This window comes from Mobula birostris, chromosome 4, assembly GCF_030028105.1.
Source record: "Mobula birostris isolate sMobBir1 chromosome 4, sMobBir1.hap1, whole genome shotgun sequence".
NCBI classification, from domain to species: domain Eukaryota; kingdom Metazoa; phylum Chordata; class Chondrichthyes; order Myliobatiformes; family Myliobatidae; genus Mobula; species Mobula birostris.
In genome coordinates, this window is record NC_092373.1 from 41,868,895 (window position 1) to 41,890,085 (window position 21,191).

The following is a 21,191-nucleotide window of genomic DNA, read 5'->3' on the forward strand; positions in this document are numbered from 1 at the left end:
TTCAGAACTTCCCCAAATGCTGAAATCTTTTATATCTCGGCTAGACTCCTTCTGAAAACTGTGACTGGATCCGTTTCCCACACTTCTCTAGTGAATTTCTGATCACAGCCATTCACTGGATGAAAAACAATTTCCGCACATCACTCTTGCCACTTTGTCAACCATTTTGGACCTACTTCCTCTGTATCCCAATCCTTCTGCAATGGGAAGAGTTTCCCTTTATTTGCTCTGTGTAGACCTTTCATCATTTTGAACACCTTCATTAAATTAGCTGTCATACACTGAGTCCTAAATATTTAAGTAATGACACAGTATTATATACTTACTTTTTCATTAAAAACTTGCTAATGGTTTTTTGTTTTCTCATTATAGCCACAATTTTTCTATGGAAGTAAACGAACAAGGCACCTCCAAAGCCACTAGCAATCCTGCAAGAAATAGGAATGGCAATATTAATAATTTCAATATTATTTATTTCTGTAAAACACTGCTACTCATTTTTCGCATAACATAACTTGTAAATCCGAAGCAAAATCAAAATGGGAGGAAACACGATATACTAAGACAGCCTGACAGCGGCCTCTGAGACAGAGATCACAGAATCATGGCGTACAGCAGGGATCTGCACAGCTGTAGTTGTGCTCTCCAGGTTTTGGGTGGGGGTGGGAGGTTGTTATGGGCAGGGACTCCTCCAGCTCTTCCTCGCTCAGCACTCTGAACAACAGTACACCTGTCCAAGAAGGCAGAAAAGGCTTGGATTTACTGTCTGCTTTGGAAGGATACTGCCAAGAGCATTCACTTGGAATAGCAAGGAGCATGATGGCATCAAGTTGAGTGCAGACTGAAGTTTTGACATAAGGTGTCAGTGGATGACGTCCTGCTTCTGGATCTAGAGTGCTGCATCTGGGCTTTGGTTGGTAACCACCCTTCCAACCCCTTTCCAAAGAAAACAACAGCTATTACTTCATACATTTCTGAAAGGAATCCAGCTATGGATTCAGACAGGAAAGAACAAATAAGAATGTGCACAGTGCCTTTCCATCTCAGCTGAAGAAATATGTCTGAAAATGTGGTTGCAGTTTAAAACGTAGGGAACTATGAGTAAATCAAAGGGAAGACAGGAAAAGCAGCCCCCCTAGATGTATAGCTGATGTTTCTGCAGATTGGAAAAGAAAGAGATGTGACCCTACTGGTTGTGTAAAGAGGAAAAGAGAAAATTACCAGTCTAGTAGCCTGAAATCAGTGGTGGGGAAATGCTGGAATTTTTAAGGACGTGACATACATTGATTGATTAGACTTAACAAAGATTTATGAAAGGAAAATTACAGTTGACTAATCTATTGAGATCCTTGATGCAGTATCCAGGTGAATAGGTGAGGCGGAAGCCACTGGGCAGGGTGCATTTGAATTTTCAATAGGACCCCATGAGGGAGGTGGTAAACAGGATTGCAGTTATGGAACTAGAGCTAGTGCTCTTGTGTTAATTGACTGTTGGCTAATGGATATCAAACAAAGAACAGGAAGAAGAACAAGGAGACACAAGAGACGGCAGATGCTGCAATCTGAAGCATCAAGCTGCTGGAGGAACGCAGCGAATCAAGTGGCATCTGTTGGGTGAAATGGAATTGTTAACAGCTTGGTTTAAAACCCTGCATTCGAACCAAAAGTAGAGAGGGAAGACAGCCAGTATAAGTGCAGGAAGAAATTAGTTCTGCTTGGTCTGTAACTATTAGAGTACTGATGAGATCAGTGCTTCAAATCAGTGCTGAGGGCTTCAAATGTAACCTTCCCAAATTTGCAAATGTTAATAAAAGGATGAGGATGCAAAGGCTGTTAAGGAGATACAGACAAGTTGAGTGAGTGAGCAACAGCATGGTAGAAGGAGCTAGAAAATGTCATTTTATTCAGTAAAAAACACAGAACATCCGAGTGTTCCTTCAAATGGCAAAATATAGGTAAATGTCGTTTCTCAGAGGGACCTTGTACATAAGCTATTGAAATCAAACATGCAGGTGCTGCAGTATGTTGGCCTTTGTCGCAACAGAATTTGAGTAAAAGAGTAAACACACCTTGCTTCAACTATATGGGACTAGAGAGTCAGCACCCGATGCACAGTTCTGGACTGATACATGAAAAAATAGACTTGCTTTAGAAGAAGTACAGGCAAATGAGGTCCTGGGATAGTAGATCTGTCATACCAGGAGAAACTGAGTAGGTTGGGCCTCTGTTTTCTGCTGTTCTCGTGGAAAGCGGCAAATTTCTTAGAGGAAGCAGAATGAAGGTATGGGGAGGATATTTCCCATGATTGACAGATCTAGAACTGGGGGTGGGGGGGGGGTGGGGTCACTGTCTCAACATATAGCATATGCATTTTAGAACCTATATTATACTATATATTTTCAATCATTGGGCTGTGAAACTTTAGATTTCTCTTCCCCAGAGAGCTATTGAGGCTCACTCATTGAAACAGAAGTGGACAGATTTCTGGAATATTACAGGAATTGTGGGATATGGAATAAGGTAGGAAAATAGAATTGAGCTTGAAGATTAGCCATGATCTTGCTGAATAGCAAAAGGGCTCTATGGCCTACTCCTGCTCCAAAGTCTAACTCTGACTCCTCATCTTTTTGTCTCCAGTCCTGCTGAAGGGTCTCGGGCCTGAAACATCAGCTGTACTCTTTTCCTTTGATGTTGCCTGGCCTGCTGAGTTCCTCCAGCATTTTATGTGTGTTGCTGGGATTTCCAGCATCTGCAGATTTTCTCATTTCCAATTAATTATGTCACGTTCATACTTTACCGTACGAATTTGCATGAATAATTTCAATGGATCTTCAAAAAGAGACCACATTGCAATGGAAGGATATTTACCCTCTGCAAAAATATCCAGGAATCAGTGACATTTTCACTCAAGAAATGGATAACTTGCAAATATTTCAAGAGATGAAGGATCTATATTGGTAACATTGCTTTACATTTAACTAAGTGAAGCTTTCAGCATATTTTGGCAGACTCCTTTCGTACTTGAGCCAAAACTTCAATCAGCTTCAATGTCCTTCCTCATATAAACACTACAAGTTACAGAAATCACCAAGGCAGTCAACATAATTCAATAAAATCTTCACTTCTTGAAAGAGGAAAAGACATATAAGTTAAACTTCAAAGCAAACTGACTGCTAGTATCACAGCAAAATAGCTCCAGAAGTGACATTGATGGGCAAAGTTTCACGTAAATTCAAGCACCCTACTAAATCAGGTACAATTTGGGCAGTATGGGAAAGGCAGTGCCTTGTCAAGTATCTTCAAATAATATATCCTCAGCTCTGAGTGCTTTGCCAGGTGACTCATTCTCAAGGCAAAGCATTCATGTCCAGCTCTTAGAAAAAGACAATCAAATCAAAGTAGTTTTTGTATTCTGGCCAGAAATACATTATGGATTAGATAAAAGCTGTTCAGTTTGCCACCGTAGAACATTCATTTCACTTTCCTGGCTACAGCAAATGTTATTCACACAATAGCTGGATCTTGTCTCAGATAGCAGCATGGCATTACCTTACGAGGCAGCACTGGTGAATTTAATCAAATAGTTACCACTTTTCAATTGTTTAACATGATTTCTTACAATTAAAAGTACATGAAATTAGTGTTCTCTCCAATGTTTTCTGGAACTGAATTCCACAAAGTATAAAAGTTATAAATATCGGGACATCTTTAGTATTGTAAATGTGCTTAAATTGGTAGCTCTATTCAATGTTCAAATAAAATAGCATGAAGAGATTTCAATACCATCAGATTGATGGAGTTTTACATCAGACAACCTGTTAACACCTTGAGGAGGATGTGAGGAGAGAACAAGATGAGAACACCCTTCAAAATGTTATGGGATTTCATATTACTGTGTCCACCGCTTGCTGTGAAAAAAAAACAGATAGCAAGGTACATTCGTGTTCTGCTCATTATCACGACTTCCGTGCTGTTGATCACATTTTTTTAAACATCTCTCCATGTTTGCAATTAAATTACTCAAAAAGCCAGAGAGCCTCAGAGGTAAGAGAAACAGTTAACATTTCTATCAATGATCTTGTATTAGAACTGAATACATGGTGATATTTAAAGGAAGCTCATTAACTTGAAGCATTCAGATTATGTATCTCTCCACAGATGCTGCCTGACATGCTGAGTATTTCTCTAATATTTTCTCATGTCTAGCAACAATGAAGCTTCACTTTTACAGATTTGGATGCAAACTTTGAAATAGTATCTACATTGGAAAAATGATAATTTGGCTAAAAACAGAATTAGGACCAAAAGCACTCCAAAAACAAAAAGCTGAATAGGCACTGCTTAACATCTCTTGAAGCTCTGAAACCTCTACATTATCTGTTCTACACATAACCACATTTACCGTATTTGCTAATACATTTTACTTTTGTTAAACTTTACCTTTAAAAATTACGGTAACTTGCTCATTTTAAAATTCTTGTTTAGCCTCAAGACAACTTACTTTAGAACACCAAGGTTTAAAGTTCTTCTATGAATTTATTTTCATTCATTGCAGTTATTGAAAATGTACATCAAGGGCATTTAACGATGGGTTAACTTGCATGCAAAGGTAAAAGACTGTTGAATTTTGCTTCCTCAAGTAGATTGCCATGACAACATGAGGTACCAGACCTAGTCCAGACAGGAAATTACTTGGCAAGTTATGTGAAATTTTAAAAAATCTGCTAAATTATCTTGCTTGCAAATTCAGGATTCTAATCTAGTGTCACAATGTAAGAATTGGGCAAAAACACAGCCTGAACAGTCCTATGTGGGGCATCAGGCAGGAACTCTTAAATGTGGTCCCAGGGTGACAAGGTGACTGGCATACAAACATAAGATAAAAGGCACAAGGATAGATGTCATATACCAACACAGATTAATGACAACTGTGTCATCTCTGAAAGCCTCACATCCCACTTCAGGCATAAAGAGAAATGCATGAAGGTTTGAATTAATCCGAGATTGTTTGACAGATTGGCACCAAATGATATGCCTAAACATTACATTTAAGACATTAGAATATAATTAAGTAACTAATTGACATTATTTACTCTTATGTACACATTTAGTCATTTTGATCTGAATAATGTCACTTTAGCCCCAAATGATAAACATATAACCTGAAAAAAACAGGCTCTTCAATGGTCAGCCTTGCGACGAGGTTGAAACATCTGGTTAATTTTCACAGATGCCTGCGCTTGATTCAAGTTCAAAATCCTGGAGGTTTTACATCCATTTTTCAGTGTACAAAAAGTACTCAAGAGAGTACTCAACACCACAGCATCCTTTGATCTCTGGCATAGAGAATTCCAAAGATTTACAAACCTCAGTGCAGTAATTTCTCCTCACCTCAACTCTCCACAACTGACTCTTTATTGAAAGAATGCCAGAGCTCAATATTCTCCAGCCAAGGTTGTGTTTCTCAAGAAATGCAATGCCATAGAATGATGGTATTGAGTAAGCCTCTGGATAAGCATGCATATACAAGTGCCTATAAAAAGTATTCACCCTCTTGGAAGTTTTCATGTTTTATTATTTTACAACATTGAATCACAGTGGATTTAATTTGGCTTTTTTGACACTGATCAACAAAAAAAAGACTTGTATCAATGTGAAAACAGGTCTCTACAAAGTGATCTACATTAATTACAAATATAAAACACAAAATAATTGACTGCATAAGTATACAACGCCTTTTCAAGTCCAGCCACAAATTCTCAATTGGATTGAGGTCTGGACTCTGAGTTGCTACTTCAGGACATTAACTCTGTTGTTTTTAAGCCATTCCTGTGTAGCTTTGGCTTTATGCTTGGGGTCATTGTCTTGCCGGAAAACGAACCTTCTCCCAAGTCTCAGTTCTCTTGCGGAGTGCATCAGGTTTTCCTCCAGGATTTCCCTGTATTTTGCTGCATTCATTTTACGCTGTACCCTCACAAGCCTTTCAGGGCTTGCTGCAGTGAAGTGTCCCCACAGCATGATGCAGCCACCACCATGCTTCACAGTAGGGATGGTGTGTTTTTGTTGATGTCCAGTGTTCGGCTCACGCCAAACATAGTCTGATGGTCATAGAGCTTAACTTTAGTTTCATCAGACCATAGAACCTTCTTCCAGCTGACTTCAGTGTCTCCCACATGCCTTTTGGCAAACTCTAACCAAAATATCATGTTTGTTTTTTTTCCCCAACAGCAGCTTTCTTTTTGCCACTCTCCCATAAAGCTGCGACTGGTGAAGCACGTGGGCAACAATTGTACGCGCAGTCTCTCCCAGCTCACCCACTGAAGCTTGTAGCTCTCCCAGAGCTGATATAGGTCTCTTGGTGACTCCCTCACCAGTCCTTTTCTGGTACGGTCACTCAGTTTTTGAGGATGACCTGCTCTAGGCAGATTTACAGCTGTGCCATATTGTTTCCATTTCTTGTTGATTGACTTAACTGCACTCCAAGGGATATTCAGTGACAGTGACTTAGAAAATTTTCTTGTATCCATCTCTTGACTTGTGCTTTTCGATACCCTTTTTGTGGAGTTGCTTGAAGTGTTCTTTTGTCTTCATGGTGTAGTTTTTGCTAGGATACTGACTCACCAGCAGTTGGACCTTCCAGATACAGGTGTATTTTTACTACAAACAATTGAAACACCTGGACTGCACACAGGTGATATCCATTTAACTAATTGTGACTTCCAAAACCAATTGGCTGCACCAGTGATGATTTGGTGTGTCATATTAAAAGGTGGGGGGGTGGGTAAATACTTATGCAATCAATTATTTTGTGTTTTATATTTGTAATTAATTTAGATCATTTTGTAGAAACCTGTTTTCACTTTGACACAAAAGAGTCTTTTTCTGTCAATCAGTGTCAAAAAAGTCAAGTTAAATCCACTGTGATTCAATGTTGTAAAACAATAAAACATGAAAACTTCTGGGGGGGGTGGTAAATACAGTTTATAGGCACTGTAGCTGGTTGAAGAGCTGTGACCCTCTCTCAATACATTTGTTGGCTTTCTCCAATAATTCCCTGTTTAGCATAGGTTTAGTCAGTCAGCTCTATCCAAATCTGATATGAAAATAAATATATCAACCAAAGTATTTGCTTTCTTTCAGGCTCATCAGCTGTAGTTGCCAGCTCATCTAGGAGAAGGAAAAGTCTGATCTGAGACCCCCACTGCCTTGTGGCTTTACCCACTCCTGGGGAAGACTTTTAGAGTAAACCCTGAGGAACGTTCTGGAGCTGGAATCCCTGAGGCAGTCCTAGGCTGAATTCAACACTGACTGGCAACTCCTGCAACGCCAATGGTGTCAAGCTGTGTCGATCACTGCCATTCCTTTAGATTCACCAGTTGCATGGAGAGGGAGAGCCTGCAGTATGGGCAACAGCTTGTTCTCCATATCGCACTGCCCGGGCTTGCATACTGGCTTTGAAAGCTTGGGCGCAACATCCACGGTTTACACCGACTAAATGAGGGCCTTATTTACTTTCACATTCACATTTCTGACATGCCTATACCAATCAAGTCCATATTGAAACTTCTTGCACAGTTAATGTAGCCCAGGATTCACACTGAGGAGATTAGTACATAACTCTCCATAAGCTACTGACAAGAGACACAGGTTGGAGGCAACAGACAATTTAATTTTTGGGAGCCACCGTTTCTAAAATCCCACCATCATTGGCGCGATTCAACCCAAGATTAAGAACACAAGTGCTTCCTTTGGAAAGCTACGTTGACCGATATTACCTCTATCATGGTCACCTCTGCTGAGATGAAACCTGGGTGACCTACCAGCAATATCTGAAATGTCTGCTGAGGTAATGGTAGAAGATCTGCTTCATCATGTGGGGAGATGACCATACTTACAACACAGAAATTGTGCAGTCATTGCCACCAGCAATGAGGCAATATTCTCATACACCAACTGGAGAGTGTGAGCTCAATTATCCACACTCAAGATCTCCCACAGGCAGAAGCCCTAAGCTAGTTTAAAGAAATACCAGGCATTAGGAACAGTTATCATCATCACCAGCTTGGAGAAGCCGGTGGATGATATCACATCCTGAACCAGGCGATGGCTGGCTCTGAGGAGAACCCCACAGCACTGAAATAAGAGTGGGAAGGAAAAGGACAGAACCACCCCCAAGCAGGCAAAGATATTCGTATCCCCCGTCAGGAGGGGTTGTGGTTCCACAATCAGACTCCTAAGTTATCTCAGAAGTAATTAGTAAATCTGTGGAGAAGATGATCCTCAAATTTAAGGGATCATTGATGACAAACAGAATTAAATAATTTTACACTGATTTTTTATTTTGAACAAATAACATCAAACATTCTCTGCTGCTGTGGTTATTTTGGTAATTCAAGTCCTGCTCATTTTAAGCTATGCTCCTGGTTTAACAAAAGACAAGGAAGAAGTAGTTGTTCCGATCTTCCTCATTATCCGATGGGAGTTTACATTTAGAATTCCTCACTGTATTCGAAGATATCTACTTTAAAATTAAGTGACTAACCCTATTTTGCTAAAATATGCGTTTTTAATTGTACTTGGACAGGCAAAAGCCTGTGTAACTGCTAAAACAAGAATAAAGTCAGGATTACTGCTAATGCTGGAAATTAGTTTGGCTCAAACATTCTGTTTGATACCAGGAGGCTCCCGATTCAAGATAATAATGTAGAAATTCTATTAGAAAATTAATCAAATAAACTTTTTTTAAAAATTCAAAATCTTCACTCTCAGTCGAAATGAGAAAAAAAATTCCATGACAAACTGACTCCCACACACTGCTGAAAATCCAGGGGACTGCAGTTACCGGGAATCCGAAATAAAAACAGAAAATGTTGCAGAAACTGAGCATGTCAGGCCATATCTGTGGAAAGAGAAACTAAGTTAATGTTTCAGAACTATTCAGTTCTGTCAAAAAGTATTGGACCTAACACTTAAAACTCTCTTTGCCCAGACACTACTTGATCTGCTGAGTGCTTCTAGCAATTTTTGATTTATTCCAATATATCTATGTCTTATGATTGTGTAAATCAAGTTTTCCCCTTACACACACAAGAATATTCATTGCTCTCATCTGTTCCATTATGAGGGAATTTTATGAGAGACAGACCAGTAATGTATGTTGAAGAAACTCTTTCAGCCACTCTACGATAAGCTGCCTCTTATTAATCTGCTTGATCTAAATCACTGTTCATTATCAGTCTAAAATAATTTTGTGAACTATTGATTCTAAAACAACTTCTTGTAGTTTATATTTTAAGGAAGTGCTTATATGAAGGCCATTACAGCTGATGATTCCAATATGTAGCCAGAAAGGTAATATGAATTAGTATTTTTATTGCTAAAGCTGTATTTCAGTCCCAGGTATTAAACCCTCTGCTGAAACATTCAGTCCTTAGACCACAAGGTTTTTTTTGTTCCACAATTAAATCATAGGACATAGGTGCAGAATTAAGTCATGTTTTTAAACATTGTAATTGTACATCCTCATTCATACCATCCGACATAAGAGCATAATTAGGCCATTTGGCCCAGAGTTTGCTCTGCTATTTCAGCATGACTGATTTATTATCCCTCCCAACCCCATTCTACTGCCTTCTCCCTGTAAATTTTGACATGCTGACTAATCAAGAACCTATCAAACTGCTTTAATATATCCAATGACTTGGCCTCCACAGTCGTCTATGGCAATGTGTTCCACAGACTCACCACCCCTTTTCTAAAGAAGTTGGTCAATCTGTGGAAGTAATTGCTGCAGACAACTATGGAGGCCAAGTCTTTGGATATACTTAAAGCAAAGGTTGATAGGTTCTTGATTTTAATAGTAATGATTACTTCCTCTTCTCACTGCCATCACATTTTATTGAGGGTAAATCCAAAGGCCTCTATAAGTCATCATTCAGCATTTTCAAAAAGCAAATTTCAATAGAAAAATAAAATAGCTGAAGGAGAAGAAACACAACCATAATTAATAATAACACAAGAAGTTGTAACTGGATGGAATGAGGAAAAATAACCCCTGATCATATTGCAATATCTGAATCACTGCTGCTAAATTAATGTACTAATTAAATGCTTTTGATTAACTGATTAACACATTGTCAAGATTGTTTCCCAGCAACCGTTCAAAATTGTCCTTAAAACTATTTTCAACAGGATAATTAATAATAATGTGAAAATAGATGAGAAGTGTGTAAATTGGATTGCAACTGAGGATGAAATTATTATAAAATGCAAAAGGTTATTGTGAATAGTGAAAGATTATTAATGCCTAATATGCTAATTCTACAGTTCACTTTTTAAAAGTAATCACAGTAAACATTTGCACAGCTGAGGCCCTGATATTCTTCTGCTTCCTTACAGCACAAATTCCCAACTTCCACTTCTGGGTTTCTATAGCAACTTGCCTTTGCAATTATCCCATATTCCCAAGTAAGAAAAACAATATTTGAACAACTTCTTACCCTTGAGAATGAGACAATCTCCTTTAAGTGTGGAATAATCTTTGAAGATAATCCCTTTTGCAAAAACCTGAAGAGAAGTTGTCATGAAGTTTTTCTAATTCCTAATGTACAGTACCTGGACTACTGTGTGCCTTGTATCCAAAAAAAACACACTGCAATACTTATTAATATCTTCAGCAGATATTGGGGAACTTGAACATCAATTTCAGAATAATGAAAACTACTATCCATTTCCAGAGGTCTAAATTTCTAGCAGCTTTATTTCCTAGCTAGATACATGGCAAGAGCTACCTTAACAGCAGGAGTTCTAGCGATTCAGCCAAGCATGCACATCGAAGACAGTGGTCGAAGGAGCTTATTCTAGATGGAGGGCTGTCATTAGTAGAGTTCTGCAGGGATCTGCTCTTTGTGATGCAGATAAATTACCTAGATGAAAATGTACAGTAGATATAGACATATATCTCAGGTGCCTGAGACTTCTTTACAGTACTGTAATTTTATGTATTGCACTGTACTGCTCCCACAAAAAAAACAAATTTCATGACACACGTGAGTGATCATAAACCTGGTTCTGATATGGGTCTCTATTGTGGAATGAAAGAGAAAGAGAGAGAGAAAGAGAGAGAGAAAGAGAGAGAGAGAGAGAAAGAGATAGAGAAAGAGATAGAGAAAGTGAGTGAGTGTGTGTGTGTGTGTGTGTGTGTGTGTGTGTGTGTGTGTGTGTGTGTGTGTAAGGCCTTTGTGGGGTACTGTAGATGGATGGTTAGTAAATTTGCAGATGATAGGAAGATTAGTGGTGTTGTGTGGAAACTGGCAAAGGATACAAGGAGATACAGATCAGCACAGATATGGAGACAGAAATGGCAGATGGAGTTTAACCCAGCCAAATGTGAAGTAATGCACCGTGGTAGAACAAATGTAAAGAGACTGCACTCGTTCTACGTTTATCCCTTGGAGAAAAGTGCCTCCCTGTGAAAAGGCAAACACGAGGAATTCTGCAGATGCTGGAAATTCAAGCCACACACATCAAAGTTGCTGGTGAATGCAGCAGGCCAGGCAGCATCTCTAGGAAGAGGTACAGTTGACGTTTCAGGCCGAGACCCTTCGTCAGGACTAACTGATGGAAGAGCTAGTAAGAGATTTGAAAGTGGGAGGTGAAGGGGGAGATCCAAAATGATAGGAGAAGACAGGAGGGGGAGGGATGGAGCCAAGAGCTGGACAGGTGATTGGCAAAAGGGATATGAGAGGATCATGGGACAGGACGCCCAGGGAGAAGGAAAAGGGGGAGGGGGGAAGCCCAGAAGATGGGCAAGGGGTATAGTGAGAGGGACAGAGGGAGGAAAAGGAGAGTGAGAGAAAGAATGTGTGTATATAAGTAAATAACGGATGGGGTACGAGGGGGAGGTGGGGCATTAGCGGAAGTTAGAGAAGTCAATGTTCATGCCATCAGGTTGGAGGCTACCCAGGCGGAGTATAAGGTGTTGTTCCTCCAATCTGAGTGTGGTTTCATCTTTACTGTAGAGGAGGCTGTGGATAGATATGTCAGAATGGGAATGGGATGTGGAATTAAAATGTGTGGCCACTGGGAGATCCTGCTTTCTCTGGCGGACAGAGCGTAGGTGTTCAGCAATCTGGACTATTCCTGTTCTCACCCCGTCTCTTGCAAAAATGCCATCCCCTTCTCGCAATTCCTGCATCTCCACCGCATCTGCTCTCAGGAAGAGGCTTTTCATTCCAGGACGAGGTAGATGTCCTTTTTTAAAGAAAGGGGCTTCCTTTCCTCCACTATCAACTCTGCTCTCAAACGCATCTCCCCCATTTCACACACATCTGCTCTCACTCCATCCTCTCGTCACCCCACTAGGAATAGGGTTCCCCTGGTCCTCATCTGCCACCCCACCAGCCTCTGGGTCCAACATATTATTCTCCGTAACTTCCACCACCTCCAACGGGATCCCACCAATAAGCACATCTTTCCCTCCCCCACCCCCCCGCTTTCCGCGGGATCGCTCCCTACGTGACTCCCTTGTCCATTCGTCCCCCCCATCCCTCCCCACTGATCTCCCTCCTAGCACTTACCCTTGTAAGCGGAACAAGTGCTACACATGGCCTTTCACTTCCTCTATTACCACCATTCAGTGCCCCAGACAGTCCTTCCAGGTGAGGCGACACTTCACCTGTGAGTCGGCTGGGGTGATATACTGCGTCCGGTGCTCCTGATGTGGCCTTCTATATATTGGTGAGACCCGATGCAGACTGAGAGACCGTTTTGCTGAACACCTACACTCTGTCCGCCGGAGAAAGCAGGATCTCCCAGTGGCCACACATTTTAATTCCACGTCCCATTCCCATTCTGACGTGTCTATCCACGGCATCCTCTACTGTAAAGATGAAGCCACACTCAGGTTGGAGGAGCAACACCTTATATTCCGTCTGGGTAGCCTCCAACCTGATGGCATGAACATTGACTTCTCAAACTTCCGCTAATGCCTCACCTCCCCCTCGTACCCCATCCGTTATTTATATACACACATTCTTTCTCTCACTCTCCTTTTTCTCCCTCTGTCCCTCTGACTATACCCCTTGCCCATCCTCTGGGCTTCCCTCCCCCCTTTTCCTTCTCCCTGGGCCTCTTGTCCCATGATCCTCTCATATCCCTTTTGCCAATCACCTGTCCAGCTCTTGGCTCCATCCCTTCCCCTCCTGTCTTCTCCTATCATTTTGGATCTCCCCCTCCCCCTCCCACTTTCAAATCTCTTACTAGCTCTTCCTTCAGTTAGTCCTGACAAAGGGTCTCGGCCTGAAACGTCGACTGTACTTCTTCCTAGAGATGCTGCCTGGCCTGCTGCATTCACCAGCAACTTTGATGTGTGTTCCCTGTGAAAAGGATTTTTTGGATTTATGGCAATCTCACAATGGAATAATTGTTTCCTGAGTTTGCAGTAATCATCACCATCAGTGGTAAACTCCTGCTAACTACACATTGGCATGCTCAACTGATATAGACATACATCCACACCAGCATCGTTTGTTTTGGAAAAAAAGCACACTAACTGGTCCATCCTGCAAAGACCCAGTGACTTCTATCACCTGTGAATTTAAAGATAATGTGCCAGTGACTGATGGTGACCTGTGCTGAGCTCTGCCAAGACCCTCACAGATGGAAACCTCCGATGCCTAAATCTCCTGAGGACTGGAAACCATTCAACTTTCTGTGGGAAGCTTACTCTTCTTGTCAAATCTACATTCCTGTGCCTGCCTGCCATCGTCAACTTTCAACCAGGAGGAATAACATTCCATAATGAAGATTTTGCGGCTGGCTAAAATGGGATCTGATTTCTATTTAAGCACCCCATCGACCCCAGTAAAGCGTCAAAAATAAAACAATTTACTCAAATATAAATCACAATACCACCATGACATTACCGCTGTGCTGTAGTGGAATCAAAAATAGCATATTTGCAGGTATTTTGTAAAACCTATCTACTTTTGGAACGAGGACAATCACTCGATTTCTCCCAGGTCATTCATTGTTTGTAACTGGGCTGTCAATGACAACATTTATTGCCAGTCTCTAGCTGCTCTTCAGAAGGGGATGATGGCAAAAAGCTTGAGCTGGTGCAGTCCTTCAGGAATACCTTCACCAGAAGGATTGCAGCAGCTGGGAACAACAACACATTTCCAGGTCAGGATGGTTTATGATTTGGAGCATAACAGACAGGTAATGAAAGTTAAAAAAAACTGCAGATGCTGCAAATATGAAATCAAAACAGAGAATACTGGAAAAAAACTCAGCACCTGTAAAAAGAGAAACATTCATCAGAATGTTCTGGGTGTTGGTGAACAGGTTATTGGCTTGTAAATGCCATTTGACAGCACCATTAATTACACCTTCTATAACCTATTTTGCAATTTTATCTTTAACATTCTGGGACATCATTTTGATTTATGTACTGAGTCTTTAAGATACCTGACCACTCAAAGTGCAGGAGGAACTCAGCAAGTCAGGCAACACCTATGGAACCGAAGTTTCCGGCCACTCACAGTATTTGATTTCCAACCCGTTCTTCATCTGCCATCATTAAACTGTTGACTGTCCTAAACACTTAACTTCTTCAGCAGTATCCAAGGTGCACACATGCAAGTCTAGACACCTGAAGTATAAGCAGGTACGTAATTCTGCATCACAGCTTTTCTCCTTTTTATTCCAAAATTAAGTCATTAACTTTCATTCTAAATGATACAACTTTTGTGTCAAGTTTCTTTAGCTTGCAACTTCTTCAGCAACAATTCCTACAAGCAGTCTGCAGTACAACATTGAGCAGCCTAGCACTTACTCAAAGGCTGATAGGAAGAACATCGACACAGATGATTTTTAATGAAACGTTGGAAAGGCAGAAAGAGAAGCGGAGACAGAGAGATTTAGAGAGGGAACTCCAGAGTTTACAAGTATGGCAGATGAAGGTGAAGCTTTTCATGGAGTACACGCTGTAGATCATATAATAAATAGTACAGCACAGAAGTCAGCCCTTCGGCCCATCATTACTATGCTGGCCATTCTAATGTTAACTACTCCTATTTGCTGTGGATGGTCAAAAACTCTCCATTCACTGCTTATTCACGTCTGTCTAAATGCCTCAGTCATTATGATCATATCTTCTTCCACCACTTCCCCTGGCAGTGGGTTCCAGGCACCTACCTCTCTTTGCCTCATAAATCTCCTTCAAACATTCCCCCTCTCACCTTAAAACTATGTCTTCTAGTATCTGACAATTCCATCCTAGGCTAAAGATTCTGACAATCTACCTTATCTAAGTCTTTCACTATTTTATCTACCTCTATCAGACCTTGCCTCGAAGACTCCTGTGTTGACCTACATTTCCAGGGCCCTGCTATTTACTACATATTTGCCTACATTTGCAACTGGTCGATATCCTTTGACACCCTTTCTCATGATCCACAACTCTGCAGACTTGCTCATCAGTCCACCTACATTTTCATCCAAATCATTTGTACATATCAGAAAAAAAAGAGGTCCTGCTGCTGATGCTTGAGGAACACCACTGGCCATAGACATAACAGTCAGAACAGCATCAAAATTAACATTGGTTACACCAGAATTAGTGGGTCTCTGCATTTTATTTTATTGATCAGAAAGAGCTTTAAGGAGGCTGTAAAAAGTTCTTAATCTGCTGCGAATACCAAATGTTACTTGCAATACAATGGCATCAATTACATTTCGCTGCTAACATCACGTGCATCCTGTTCAGCACGTTAATGAGGACTACTAATCCAATATTGCAGACCCAACCATTTTAATTCATAAAAGTGACCAGTTTCACATTTGCATAATGACTTATGCTAAATTTTGTTGTAATACCTGTACATTGCTTTAAGCTACTTAAACAAATTACAACCGTCTCATTACAGAAACATACCCAATTACTGCAAAAGCAGGGAGCTCTTGAAGATCAAATGGAAAATCGAGACGGAATCGAGTTTTAAATAAGGCAGTGATGGTTTCTGCAAAAGATGGATGAAAGTTTGTATCTTGTTAATTATTTAATGACAGATGGGAAGTACTTCTCAAAAATAGGGCATTATTTTGACTTCACAATCTACTTGCGACAGCGATATACCTTCATCCTTGTTCCAGACAGCTAGGACTCGGAAAATAAAGGCACTGAAGGTAGCAGCGAAGAAGCCACGCCAGTAATTTCTGACGGCAAAAAATGTTGAAGTTACTTCAATACTGAAAAGTACACCTATTGGAAGGAAGCCAGAAAATCAACAACTTTAACAATTTCATACACATGACATGAAAGTTAATTTTGCATATTTTTTAATAATTTAACAAAAGAACAAACATTCCAGGAACAAAACAGCACATAGAATAAAATAAAATCTAAAGCATGTAAGTTGCTCTTCTTCAAGGACTATTACAAACATGCAAATAAAACTGAGCAGCCACAGCAGCACCAGCACAGTCACGCAAGCACACGTCAAAGGGTAACACAATGCCAACACTCAAGTAAGGGGCAGCTGGACGCTGCTAACCTAAAAGCAACAGCTGCAAGATCAGCAAAAGCCACAAAGGTCACTATCTGTGGCTAATATTTAAGATTACAATGAGGTTAAATGAGAATGGATTAAAAATACTGACTCTGCCAAAGGAATTAAGAAATCTGTACAATAAATATATCATTGCTGTTGTTAATCTGTTAAAAAAATGGAAAAGGAAAAAAGATTCAGAAAGAAAAGAGTAACCTTCTTGTGGCTAAAACATTCTATTAGCTCTGGTTAAATAATCTTATATGGTACAGTTTTATTTAATTGGTGGTACTCAATTTTCTGTCAACTGGAAATTATAAAACCTTTAGTGTGTACTTGACTTTGTTCCTGCCCTTTGGGCAGAGCAACTCTTCTCCTTTCTCTCCTTCAAGAAATAATTTAGGACTCTCAGAATACGTAAATATGAACACCTAATTTAACGATTTCAAGGAAACTCTCTTCTTGCTCCCCCATCATCACGTGGATATTGCCATTCCTTTGTTTCAATTAGTTTATTTTTTTCTCATCAGTATCCAAGTTCTAGCTTTCAAAGGGATTGTTACCTTGACAACCTTGGCCGGCACCTGATTACAGAAATTTCCTCTCCTTCTTTGCAAATTAAAACCTACCTGTCGTCTGAATTGTGAGGAAGCGCCCCTGACCTGTAACACTGAGTCAGTTTCTCTCCCCAGTGACGCTGTCTGATCCGCTGACAGCTTCCAGTACTTTCTGCTGTTAGTTTTTGGATCTCTAGCATTTGCTCCATATTAGAAGCTTGCTGTTTCTTTTAACCCAGACATGAAGCCACTTGGCATTGTGCAAATAAGCCAGAGAGGCTTGGTGCAATCATGGAAACGCAGCCAAGAAACAATGGAAAGCAAGTGGTGGTGTTGACAGTGTTAGCACTCTTCTCATTGCTGCCATCGGTGCTGAGATACAGCAGCCCGAAGACATACACTCAACGTTTTAGAAACAGCTTCTTCCCCTCAGGTATCAGATGTCTGAATGGACAATGAACCAAACCATGAACGATACTCCTTTATTTTTGTTCTCTGTTTGCATAAATTTATTTTTTAATATGGTATATTTTATGCATTGCACAGTACTGCTGTTGCAAAACAACAAATTTCATGACATATGTCAGCGATAACAAACCTGACTCTGATAATGGCACTTTCAGAAAACAATTTGGATTCCAGGACAACATTCCTCATTCTCAACTTAGCTAACTTGAGCTAACTCCTGAATCACCTTAACAGATCACTTCAGTCAAGAAAAAAATGAAAGGGTCCATCAGTCTGGCCTGATAATCAATACTCAAATTAACAACATATTAAAAAGCATCAAAATAACACCTTTATCATAAAATATTCCAAAGGCTTTCTGGTGGTGTTGACAGACAAGCTTTGTCGCAAACCAGAGTGAAACTTGGACAGAAGACCATCAACTTGTTCAAAAAATATTTGGCTATAATGATTCTTTTGAAAAGATGGAAAGAAAGAGGGGAAGCAGAGAGTTTAAGGAAAGAAATTCCAAACATTAGAGTCAAGAAAGCTGATTGAGCCATAATTGATGCACAGATTGAAACCAACATGCAAGAGGGCAGAATTGAAGGCACAAAGTGACCATAAAGGACTGTAAGAGAAGTGAGATGTTGCAGTCCTTTATGGTAATTTTGCACCTTCAACTCTGCCCTCTTGAATGTTGAGAATTTGGGAATTGATGCAGTGCCAGACCAAGAATGAATGTAGTTAAACAAACGCATGAGGGAGCAACAATATACTTCCACTGCTAAGCATGGGATCTTGAGGAACTATAGCCTTAGACCTTGAGGAATTATAGCCTCCTGCCCCAGACTGATAAGAAGAATAACTGAGCCACGTAGTGCGGAAAGGTCCTTAACTTGATTTTATCATGTAATCCTGATTCCTCTACACACCAAACACTATGACTTCAAAATGTTTGATAACATTGAATACTTCCTTTAATCTAAGCCAATCACCAAACAGTGCCATCATCAGTAACACACTTAGCACAGCCTAATCTATTGTATGAATCAAGATACTGCCGACTGCAAGGGCAGACTTCAGGACAACTATCTAGCAATATATTATAGACGGAAGTTGCACCCAGCTGACTAACAGATAGAGCACAGCTCTGGCATATTTGCTACTGATCTCTCTTCAACCTATTCCTTCCAGAGTTGTAGTGCATTTCTGAGGACAGCAGTATAAAAAGTGTTAATGTCCCTAATGCTAACTGCATGCAGACTTGGAAATGATTGAATGGGTCTGAAAGTCTGTTCTTTAATTATTGGCAGATTAATTATATAATTACTAGCAGACAGCATCTTCTTTTTTCCCCAAAACCATGTAGCTCCTGAATATAGTTGCCAGACAATGGAGTGTGCAATGGACAATCTCAGGCTTGACTAGTCTTACCAACTGCTTCTGTTCTCAGTAACAGCCAGGACTTTCCAAGACACCTCTCATTTCAGCTGCCTATAACTTCATCCTAAGCCAGATCAAAGATAGCGGCAAGAGCTTTTCAGTCCTTGAAATTAATTTTATTTCAAAAATGTAAAATCAAATTGGCAAGAGTGTCAATATATTAGTTAACCCAAATCTAAGATCCATTTTTTATTTTAATAAATCTATAAAATAGGCAAATGAATTTTTCACTAGCATCCCGTTACACCCCATTATTGCTGTGTATTTGTTTAATTTTAAAAACTCATGGGTGATACCTGTAACATAAATCATTCACTGATTCTAAATGCAGTCCTGGTACAAATTAAAAAGGAATTGTGGTAAAAATAAAGAAATGGACTGAATATTCACTTTAGAAAAGTTTAATTTCTACAATTATGTTTTATTTACCTAAGTCGCTGCACCCTCTTTCTTTATTATACATTTTGGATCATCACCATCAGGTGCCATGCCCAGTTTGAGCTTTGACTGCCATGGCCCACACACTCCTGTTTCAGGTCAAGTGGATCAATTCATTGGAATTCATTTCCAGTTCTCTGGCTGCGGTTTCCATCATCATTTGTCTTTGTCTTCCTCTTGCTTTCTCAAGTTGTCTCTTATTTTTTGTAATATTGCCTCACTGTACACATTAAATAAATCAGGGGAGAAAACACACCCTTGTCTAACGCCTCTCTTGATTTTCGTAAACTGACTCACTTCTCCATCTATCTTACAGCGGCAGTTTGTTCCCAGTACAGATTTCTGATTAGGCGGAGGTCTTTCGAATCTAGATCTAGAGTTTTCTGTAATATGTCAAACAACTTACTGTGCTCTAATATCAAATGCTTTTGTGTAGTCGATAAAACAAACAAACAAATATTTTTGCACTTGAATAGCTTCTTCTGATAGTATCCTTAACATCAATATTGTGTTTCCTGTATCTTTGTCTCTCACAAAACCACATTGTTCTTTACTTATTTCAGCTTGTATCTGACTTTTAGCTCTTGTCATCAAAATTCTTAGAAGTATTTTGGTGATATGACTCATTAAACTTATGGTCCTATGAAATTCACATTCTATTGCTTCAGGCTTCTTGGGAAGAGTGATAAATTCTGATTTTTTCATCTCTTCTGCTATTATTCCAGTCTCATAAATATCGCAAGAGGGCACCACTCAAGCTATGACTGAACACGAAGAGCAATACCCTCAGGGTCTCCCAAGTGGGGTGGAGGATGAGAGACTCAACAGGACGGTCATACCGGCAACTGCCAGGACAGGAAATATGACCATGAGGAAGCTAAAGCAAACAACACTGACCGGAGAGGAATTCACGGTAAGGTGTCATTGTGGGAAAGTCTGCAAAAACATCAGAGGGCTCAAGATACATCAGAGCAGGTCTAGATGTGGATCAATGGTGACCCAAGTGCAGTGCACGGACTTAGTGTCCGGTGAGACGAAGGAGAATTCCAGCCAGGAAGCACCCCACAGAGCTGAAAATCTCTCCGCACTTGAGTCGCCTCTGCACTGAACAACAGACCTAGTGAGTTCCTCTTCGGCTACCCCAATCCATTCGTCAAGGAATGACAGGATCAAATGGCCTTGATCATCAGACAACATCACCTGGATGCAGTTCGATGATGATCTAGACGGCATCCTGGAAGTTGCCTTAGCAGGTCCACTACACAGAAAGATCGACTCACTCACAGCCATAGCATACAATCTAGCTAAGGAACGATTTGACCCAATGGAGCGGAGAAGCCAGCCGGAGTTACCGTGGCAACCAAATAGGAGGGAAACGGAGATTCGTCGCTTGAGAGGTGAATTAAAGGCGTTCAGCAAGAGGTTTAAAACCAGCTCACCAGCTGAAAAAGAAGGTATCAAGGACTTAACCAGTATGCTGCGGGAAAAGCTGTGCAAACTCCGGAGGGTGGAACATCTGCGACAGCAAAGAAGGAAGAAAGAGAAAAGGCAAACGCAGTTTGTGAGAGATCTTTTCAGCTTCACCAGGACTCTTCACAGCCAACAAAAATCTGGTATGCTATCCAGCTCGAAGCCAGAGGTAGAGGAGTTCCTGCGGGAGACACACAGCCACCCACGGAGGGGTCAGGGACTAGGAACCAATCGGGCTGTGCGTAGACCAGAAAATCCATCAATTGAGCTGAATGTGAGGGAG

The 21,191-nt window shown here is 40.4% G+C and overlaps 1 protein-coding gene across 5 annotated transcripts in view; it reads right to left on the reverse strand.

Annotated features, from left to right (window-relative positions):
* The window catches only part of LOC140196298 (chloride channel protein 2-like), a 558,437-nt gene that overhangs the window by 221,202 nt on the left and 316,044 nt on the right, over positions 1-21,191 (reverse strand). For all 5 annotated transcript variants that reach the window (XM_072255256.1, XM_072255259.1, XM_072255257.1 and 2 more), the window contains 3 exons: positions 16,139-16,264; positions 15,938-16,022; positions 327-428 (listed from right to left, as the gene is read on the reverse strand). In XM_072255256.1, coding sequence (XP_072111357.1) covers positions 327-428; positions 15,938-16,022; positions 16,139-16,264 — 313 coding nt within the window. The remainder of the gene's footprint in view (positions 1-326; positions 429-15,937; positions 16,023-16,138; positions 16,265-21,191) is intronic.